General features: G+C 55.8%; 1 protein-coding gene across 4 annotated transcripts in view; it reads right to left on the bottom strand.

Annotated features, from left to right (window-relative positions):
* Window positions 1-1,803: 1,803 nt before the first annotated feature.
* The window catches only part of LOC109882189 (legumain), a 49,908-nt gene continuing 42,451 nt past the window's right edge, over window positions 1,804-9,260 (bottom strand). For all 4 annotated transcript variants that reach the window (XM_031829333.1, XM_020474277.2, XM_031829334.1 and 1 more), the window contains 2 exons: window positions 4,462-4,529; window positions 1,804-4,164 (listed from right to left, as the gene is read on the bottom strand). In XM_031829333.1, coding sequence (XP_031685193.1) covers window positions 4,101-4,164; window positions 4,462-4,529 — 132 coding nt within the window. In that variant the 3' untranslated portion in view covers window positions 1,804-4,100. The remainder of the gene's footprint in view (window positions 4,165-4,461; window positions 4,530-9,260) is intronic.

Here is a 9,260-nt window from a genome sequence, read left to right as displayed (position 1 = left end):
CGCCAAATTCATGACGTAGCCACGCAGAGTGAGTCGAATGGAAATGAAATGATTCATTTTCCTACATAATTATAATAACATTTTTTTTCCACTGATTACAATTGCACTAGAATTGTTTATTTAAAAAATATATGTTTCGTTTGTTTGTTCCAGTATTTTCTCATTAATACCTGCGTTCTGTTTTGCTGTAATGTAAGAACGTAAATTGTTGATCTGTATTTTGAATAAAAAAATCTAATAGAAAGAGACGATGAGCATTTCAACGCTGCGATTGGGTTGGTCTTCATTTAAGGTTAGAGTTACGCATAAGATTAGCAGTGTGGTTAAACTCATGGTTTAGGGTTCAAATCTGAATTTAAGAAGATAAATTGTAGGAATAGGCGGGGTTTAGGCAATAATTATGACTTTGTGGCTGTGGGAACTAGTGACAACCCGTGATTTTACTACACACTCCAGTAGAGTAGGTGGCGGCACTTGTTAGCGGACAGACACAATATTATAGAAGAGCCTTTCGCAGAGCACCTCGACACGACACCGTTGTACTGGTCATTCGTAACGGGTTGCCGTTACGTTACCTAATTGGCATGTTACGATGGCATCCAGATGACCAATATCAAAATAACCTTTATTTAACTAAACAAGTCAGTTAATAACAAATTCTTATTTACAATGATGGCCTAGTGGGTTAACTGCCTTGTTCACATTTTACCTTGTCAGCTAGGGGATTCGATCTCGCAACCTTTCAGGTCCAATTCCAACGCTCTAACCACTAGGCTACCTGTGGTTGCCAGCATAAACTAGATTTTTGGGAAGGGCTCATCAGCACCACTTCTTCTATGGTAATGTACATTCCGTTACCTGCTGGGCAGGATCGAAACAGGATTCCTAAAAAAAAAAAAACATAACGAAGATATATCAATGGAGGCTGCTGAGGGGAGGACGGACGGCTCATAATAATGATAAATAAACACACCATGAATACTTCATGAAGACACTGTAGTTATTGTGCCGGCTATGCATTGAACGGTGTGACTTGGGCCAGCAGCAAATCACCCAGCATCCCACTGCTGCCTTGGCTCTGAAGCTAATGTCACCGATGTGAAATGGCTAGTTAGTTAGCGGTGGTGCGCGCTAACCGCGGTTCAATCGGTGACGTCACTTGCTCGTGAGACCTCGAAGTAGTTGTTCCCTGCGTGATATGAAGAATCATCAACTCAAATTGCTCCTTTTGTAATGACCACCCAGAAACAGTTGTGCATCTTTTTTGGCATTGTATGCATGTAAGAAAAGTGTGGCAAGACATCAGTAGGTTTATAATTGAACACATTTATGAAGATTTTACACTATTGTGGAGAGATGTACTGTTTGGATTCTTTACATACAATAGAAATAAGCGGAATCATTTTTATGTAATTCATTTCATTATTCTTTTGGCCAAATTTCATATACACAAATGTAAATTTACAAACAGAAAACCACATTTTCGTACCCTACAAAAAGAAATTGAACTGTATTTTAAGACGGTTAAATGCTCTACTAACAAAAAAGCTGTTAGAATTGTAAGTATATGCATGTCCCTTAAGGTCCTTGTGTAATTGTAATGTGATATTGTACCCCCTAGCCCCGCCCCAGCCCCGCCCCTAGTCCCGCCCCCAGCCCCGCCCCTAGCTCGATTGTCTATTGTTTGTAATCTATGTATGCTTGTGTTCCCTCCTGTGCTTTATGTATTGATTTGTTATTAATAAAATAATAAAAGTTGTTCCCTGCTCAAATCATTTTGATGCACTGAGAGGTAGGCACGCAGAAAAGTTAGATTATTTTAATTAAGCACAAAGTCATACACACAGTGTTCTGTTCATGAATAATGATGTATAGTTAGAGGTTACTCATAAGTGGATGATATCAACATTCTGAATTCAACATGTGGTTAATAGCTAGCTAAGTTATTAGCAGGCTACTGTATGTGTGAACGATGGCTAGCTCCTCGAATGATCCCAGTCCCTCCTATTGTGCATCTGTTGTAGAAAGAGGCGACGATTCGCAGAACATAATGTTGCTCTACAAATGATTTATTTCCTTTTGGATGCGATGCAGGATGCAGAGAGTGGAGTTCTGCTTGACTAAAACTACCCGATCGCCAAAGTCCACGTCTATAGTCTCAATCAACCAACACAATGCAGAGCTACAGCGGTGCAGTATAGCACCGGTTACACTGGGTTGCTTCTGAAGCTAAGCAGGGTTGGTCCTGGTCAGTCCCTGGATGGGAGACCAGATGCTGCTGGAAGTGGTGTTGGAGGGTCAGTAGGAGGCACTCTTTCCTCTGGTCTAAAAAGAAGATCCCAATTCCCCAGGTCAGTGATTGGAGACACTGCCCTGTGTAGGGTGCAGTCTTTCGGAAGGGATGTTAAACGGGTGTCCTGACTCTGAGGTCATTAAAGATCCCATGGCACTTATTGTCAGTAGGGGTGTTAACCCCGGTGTCCTGACTCTCTGAGGTCATTAAAGATCCCATGGCACTTATTGTCAGTAGGGGTGTTAACCCCGGTGTCCTGACTCTCTGAGGTAATTAAAGATCCCATGGCACTTATTGTCAGTAGGGGTGTTAACCCCGGTGTCCTGACTCTCTTGAGGTCATTAAAGATCCCATGGCACTTATTGTCAGTAGGGGTGTTAACCCCGGTGTCCTGGCTAAATTCCTAAGCTGTCCCTCATACGGTCACCTAATCATCCCCAGTTTACAATTGGCTCATTCCTCTTCTAAGTAACTATTCCCCAGGTTGTTGCTGAAAATGACTACTTACCTGGTTTAAAAAAAACATTACTATTAAGAATGTCATGGCAACCATTAAACAATACTGAATTATGAGCAAACCAGTCTCCACTTCAAAATGGGTGTGTGTAATTGGTTGTACAGCCTGTACATTGAAGGCAATACAAAGACATGTCTGAACAGAGGTTTTATTTACACAATTGCTGCAGTCCGCTCCTCAATTCCTTCCACCGCCTCCTAGACGACCATTCAGAAACTTCACCTTTTAAAAAGAGCATTGTGTCCGTTGTACCTATCCTCAGCAAAACCAGCTACAGCAGCTGTATCGTTTAACTCAAACAATCCTAATATGATAACAATTATCTGACTCGGCAATATCTTAATTAAACCTTGACTAGATATAAAAGGCACCGACGGCGAGAGCAATGACTAGTCCACAGCTGTTTTAGACTGTCCAGGTTATATTTCAAAATCCGTGTGACAACATCAACATAACCCAATCTCCTGTTTTTAAAGGATCAGGCTATCCTTGCAGATCTATCTTGCAGATCATGTGTGATGCTGTAGGATTCAACCTCCAGGTCAGTCTCAGGGGTGAAGTCCCTTCTAGGATCTGCTTCCCCTTCTACAAGTCATAAACTTAACCATTGGTGGGGGGGGGGAAGCAGAACTGACATTAAGATCAGAAACTAGGTGAACTTCACCCTACTGCAGCAGAGCTACCAGCAGAGCAGAGCAATCAGCAGAGCTACCAGCAGAGCAGAGCTGACAACCAGCAGAGCAGAGCAACCAGCAGAGCAGAGCAGACAACCAGCAGAGCAGAGCAGACAACCAGCAGAGCAGAGCAACCAGCAGAGCAGAGCAACCAGCAGAGCAGAGCTGACAACCAGCAGAGCTACCAGCAGAGCAGAGCAGACAACCAGCAGAGCAGAGCAGACAACCAGCAGAGCAGAGCAGACAACCAGCAGAGCAGAGCAGACAAGCAGCAGAGCAGAGCAACCAGCAGAGCAGAGCAACCAGCAGAGCTACCAGCAGAGCAGAGCTGACAACCAAGTGGGCAAAGTGGCTCCTGATCTCCTCTCATTAGTGTTCATAGAAATCAGAGCAGTAAAAAAAAAATGTGAAAAACATTCTTCTCATCAAAAACAAAACAAACTCTCACAGGGAAATAGTGAAATTCATTATAAAAACACATCTTTAAAAAAAGGTCTCATTAAAACCGGAGGGGAAAAAACAAGTTTGAAATTAGAAATTAGAAGAGAGTAGTGATTAAAAAATAAAAAAGAGTCAAACTTCAGTGAAAAGACGAGACTTGTCTTCTCAGACCCTACTATCCGCAGACACCGCAACCTGTCTCTTCAACTAGACACACTTTCTCTATTGTCATCAGGATACTGAGGAGGGAGACAAAAAAAAGAACATTATTAGACCATGGAAGCAGCTCACTGGAAATGAAATAAACCTTGAACAAAATCATTTTTATTTTGTTTTTGTTGTTGGTCATATCGTGCATTAGTGAAACTTGTCTTCATTGAAAAGCTTGAATTGACATGGATAGTGTAACGCAAGGTTGGGGTCACTTCCAATTATCTTCAATGCGGAAAATGTGGAATTTTCTGAATAGAAATTGAATTGATCTAAACCTTTGTGGGGAAGTATAAAAAGAGGGAGGTATGAGATGGATACAGTACCAATCTGTTCGATATCCTGACCCACACAGGTTGAACAACGTGTACAGGTCCCGCAGATAATACTCATGCTGCAACACAAGAACACACGCCACAACTACCACATACTGTACTCTGATCTAACTTAAAATAACAACAATGACAACTGGCACAGAGCTGTGGAGACCTGGGGGCTGGCTCAAAGCTGGGGAGGCCTGGATCAGAGCTGGGGAGACCTGGGTCAAAGCTGGGAAGACCTGGGTCAGTGCTGGGGAGACCTGGGTCAGAGCTGGGGAGGCCTGGGTCAGAGCTGGGGAGGCCTGGGGGCTGGGTCAAAGCTGGGGAGGCCTGGGTCAGAGCTGGGGAGAGCTGGGGAGACCTGGATCAGAGCTGGGGAGGCCTGGGTCAGAGCTGGGGAGGCCTGGGTCAGAGCTGGGAAGACCTGGGGGCTGGGTCAGAGCTGGGGAGACCTTGGGGCTGGGTCAGAGCTGGGAAGACCTTGGGGCCGGGTCAGAGCTGGGAAGGCCTGGATCAGAGCTGGGGAGGCCTGGGTCAGCGCTGGGAAGTCCTTGGGGCTGGGTCAGAGCTGGGGAGACCTTGGGGCTGGGTCAGAGCTGGGGAGACCTTGGGGCTGGGTCAGAGCTGGGGAGGGCTGGGTCAGAGCTGGGGAGACCTTGGGGCTGGGTCAGAGCTGGGGAGGGCTGGGGGCTGGATCAGAGCTGGGGAGGGCTGGGTCAGCGCTGGGAAGTCCTTGGGGCTGGGTCAGCGCTGGGGAGACCTGGGGGCTGGGTCAGAGCTGGGGAGACCTGGGTCAGAGCTGGGGAGGCCTGGGGGCTGGGTCAGAGCTGGGGAGGGCTGGGTCAGAGCTGGGGAGACCTGGGGGCTGGGTCAGAGCTGGGGAGTCCTGGGGGCTGGGTCAGAGCTGGGAAGGCCTGGGGGCTGGGTCAGAGCTGGGGAGACCTTGGGGCTGGGTCAGAGCTGGGAAGGCCTGGGTCAGAGCTGGGGAGGGCTGGGTCAGAGCTGGGGGGCCTGGGTCAGAGCTGGGGAGTCCTGGGGGCTGGGTCAGAGCTGTGAAGGCCTGGGGGCTGGGTCAGAGCTGGGGAGACCTTGGGGCTGGGTCAGAGCTGGGAAGGCCTGGGTCAGAGCTGGGGAGGGCTGGGTCAGAGCTGGGGAGGGCTGGGTCAGAGCTGGGGAGACCTGGGGGCTGGGTCAGAGCTGGGAAGACCTTGGGGATGGGTCTGAGCTGGGGAGACCTTGGGGCTGGGTCAGAGCTGGGGAGGCCTGGGTCAGAGCTGGGGAGACCTGGGGGCTGGGGAGACCTGGGGGCTGGGTCAGAGCTGGGAAGGCCTGGGGGCTGGGTCAGAGCTGGGGAGACCTTGGGGCTGGGTCAGAGCTGCGAAGGCCTGGGTCAGAGCTGGGGAGGGCTGGGTCAGAGCTGGGGGGCCTGGGTCAGAGCTGGGGAGTCCTGGGGGCTGGGTCAGAGCTGGGGAGACCCTGGGGCTGGGTCAGAGCTGGGGAGACCTTGGGGCTGGGTCAGAGCTGGGAAGGCCTGGGTCAGAGCTGGGGAGGGCTGGGTCAGAGCTGGGGAGGGCTGGGTCAGAGCTGGGGAGACCTGGGGGCTGGGTCAGAGCTGGGAAGACCTTGGGGATGGGTCAGAGCTGGGGAGACCTTGGGGCTGGGTCAGAGCTGGGGAGGCCTGGGTCAGAGCTGGGGAGACCTGGGGGCTGGGTCAGAGCTGGGAAGACCTTGGGGCTGGGTCAGAGCTGGGGAGACCTTGGGGCTGGGTCAGAGCTGGGGAGGGCTGGGTCAGAGCTGGGTCAGAGCTGGGGAGGGCTGGGTCAGAGCTGGGGAGACCTTGGGGCTGGGTCAGAGCTGGGGAGGGCTGGGTCAGAGCTGGGGAGACCTGGGGGCTGGGTCAGAGCTGGGGAGACCTTGGGGCTGGGTCAGAGCTGGGGAGGCCTGGGTCAGCGCTGGGAAGTCCTTGGGGCTGGGTCAGAGCTGGGGAGACCTGGGGGCTGGGTCAGAGCTGGGGAGACCTGGGTCAGAGCTGGGGAGGCCTGGGTCAGAGCTGGGTCAGAGCTGGGGAGACCTGGGGGCTGGGTCAGAGCTGGGGAGACCTTGGGGCTGGGTCAGAGCAGGGGAGACCTTGGGGCTGGGCCAGAGCTGGGGAGACCTTGGGGCTGGGCCAGAGCTGGGGAGGCCTGGGTCAGAGCTGGGGAGGCCTGGGTCAGAGCTGGGGAGGCCTGGGTCAGAGCTGGGGAGGCCTGGGTCAGAGCTGGGGAGGCCTGGGTCAGAGCTGGGAAGACCTTGGGGCTGGGTCAGAGCGGCTGGGTCAGAGCTGGGGAGACCTGGGGGCTGGGTCAGAGCTGGGAAGACCTGGGGGCTGGGTCAGAGCTGGGGAGACCTTGGGGCTGGGTCAGAGCTGGGGAGGGCTGGGTCAGAGCTGGGGAGACCTTGGGGCTGGGTCAGAGCTGGGGAGGGCTGGGTCAGAGCTGGGGAGGGCTGGGTCAGAGCTGGGGAGACCTGGGGGCTGGGTCAGAGCTGGGAAGACCTTGGGGCTGGGTCAGAGCTGGGGAGGCCTGGGTCAGAGCTGGGGAGACCTGGGGGCTGGGGAGACCTGGGGGCTGGGTCAGAGCTGGGAAGACCTTGGGGCTGGGTCAGAGCTGGGGAGACCTTGGGGCTGGGTCAGAGCTGGGGAGACCTTGGGGCTGGGTCAGAGCTGGGGAGGGCTGGGTCAGAGCTGGGGAGACCTTGGGGCTGGGTCAGAGCTGGGGAGGGCTGGGGGCTGGATCAGAGCTGGGGAGGGCTGGGTCAGCGCTGGGAAGTCCTTGGGGCTGGGTCAGCGCTGGGGAGACCTGGGGGCTGGGTCAGAGCTGGGGAGACCTGGGTCAGAGCTGGGGAGGCCTGGGGGCTGGGTCAGAGCTGGGGAGGGCTGGGTCAGAGCTGGGGAGACCTGGGGGCTGGGTCAGAGCTGGGGAGTCCTGGGGGCTGGGTCAGAGCTGGGAAGGCCTGGGGGCTGGGTCAGAGCTGGGAAGGCCTGGGGGCTGGGTCAGAGCTGGGGAGACCTTGGGGCTGGGTCAGAGCTGGGAAGGCCTGGGTCAGAGCTGGGGAGGGCTGGGTCAGAGCTGGGGGGCCTGGGTCAGAGCTGGGGAGTCCTGGGGGCTGGGTCAGAGCTGTGAAGGCCTGGGGGCTGGGTCAGAGCTGGGGAGACCTTGGGGCTGGGTCAGAGCTGGGAAGGCCTGGGTCAGAGCTGGGGAGGGCTGGGTCAGAGCTGGGGAGGGCTGGGTCAGAGCTGGGGAGACCTGGGGGCTGGGTCAGAGCTGGGAAGACCTTGGGGATGGGTCAGAGCTGGGGAGACCTTGGGGCTGGGTCAGAGCTGGGGAGGCCTGGGTCAGAGCTGGGGAGACCTGGGGGCTGGGGAGACCTGGGGGCTGGGTCAGAGCTGGGAAGGCCTGGGGGCTGGGTCAGAGCTGGGGAGACCTTGGGGCTGGGTCAGAGCTGCGAAGGCCTGGGTCAGAGCTGGGGAGGGCTGGGTCAGAGCTGGGGGGCCTGGGTCAGAGCTGGGGAGTCCTGGGGGCTGGGTCAGAGCTGTGAAGGCCTGGGGGCTGGGTCAGAGCTGGGGAGACCCTGGGGCTGGGTCAGAGCTGGGGAGACCTTGGGGCTGGGTCAGAGCTGGGAAGGCCTGGGTCAGAGCTGGGGAGGGCTGGGTCAGAGCTGGGGAGGGCTGGGTCAGAGCTGGGGAGACCTGGGGGCTGGGTCAGAGCTGGGAAGACCTTGGGGATGGGTCAGAGCTGGGGAGACCTTGGGGCTGGGTCAGAGCTGGGGAGGCCTGGGTCAGAGCTGGGGAGACCTGGGGGCTGGGGAGACCTGGGGGCTGGGTCAGAGCTGGGAAGACCTTGGGGCTGGGTCAGAGCTGGGGAGACCTTGGGGCTGGGTCAGAGCTGGGGAGGGCTGGGTCAGAGCTGGGTCAGAGCTGGGGAGGGCTGGGTCAGAGCTGGGGAGACCTTGGGGCTGGGTCAGAGCTGGGGAGGGCTGGGTCAGAGCTGGGGAGACCTGGGGGCTGGGTCAGAGCTGGGGAGACCTTGGGGCTGGGTCAGAGCTGGGGAGGCCTGGGTCAGCGCTGGGAAGTCCTTGGGGCTGGGTCAGAGCTGGGGAGACCTGGGGGCTGGGTCAGAGCTGGGGAGACCTGGGTCAGAGCTGGGGAGGCCTGGGTCAGAGCTGGGTCAGAGCTGGGGAGACCTGGGGGCTGGGTCAGAGCTGGGGAGACCTTGGGGCTGGGTCAGAGCAGGGGAGACCTTGGGGCTGGGCCAGAGCTGGGGAGACCTTGGGGCTGGGCCAGAGCTGGGGAGGCCTGGGTCAGAGCTGGGGAGGCCTGGGTCAGAGCTGGGGAGGCCTGGGTCAGAGCTGGGGAGGCCTGGGTCAGAGCTGGGGAGGCCTGGGTCAGAGCTGGGGAGGCCTGGGTCAGAGCTGGGAAGACCTTGGGGCTGGGTCAGAGCGGCTGGGTCAGAGCTGGGGAGACCTGGGGGCTGGGTCAGAGCTGGGAAGACCTGGGGGCTGGGTCAGAGCTGGGGAGACCTTGGGGCTGGGTCAGAGCTGGGGAGGGCTGGGTCAGAGCTGGGGAGACCTTGGGGCTGGGTCAGAGCTGGGGAGGGCTGGGTCAGAGCTGGGGAGGGCTGGGTCAGAGCTGGGGAGACCTGGGGGCTGGGTCAGAGCTGGGAAGACCTTGGGGGCTGGGTCAGAGCTGGGAAGACCTTGGGGCTGGGTCAGAGCTGGGGAGGCCTGGGGGCTGGATCAGAGCTGGGGAGGCCTGGGTCAGCGCTGGG

Source organism: Oncorhynchus kisutch, linkage group LG7 (assembly GCF_002021735.2).
Source record: "Oncorhynchus kisutch isolate 150728-3 linkage group LG7, Okis_V2, whole genome shotgun sequence".
Taxonomy (NCBI): Eukaryota; Metazoa; Chordata; class Actinopteri; order Salmoniformes; family Salmonidae; genus Oncorhynchus; species Oncorhynchus kisutch.
Note: the sequence above shows the minus strand (reverse complement) of the source record. Positions and strands in the feature narration are given on the sequence as shown.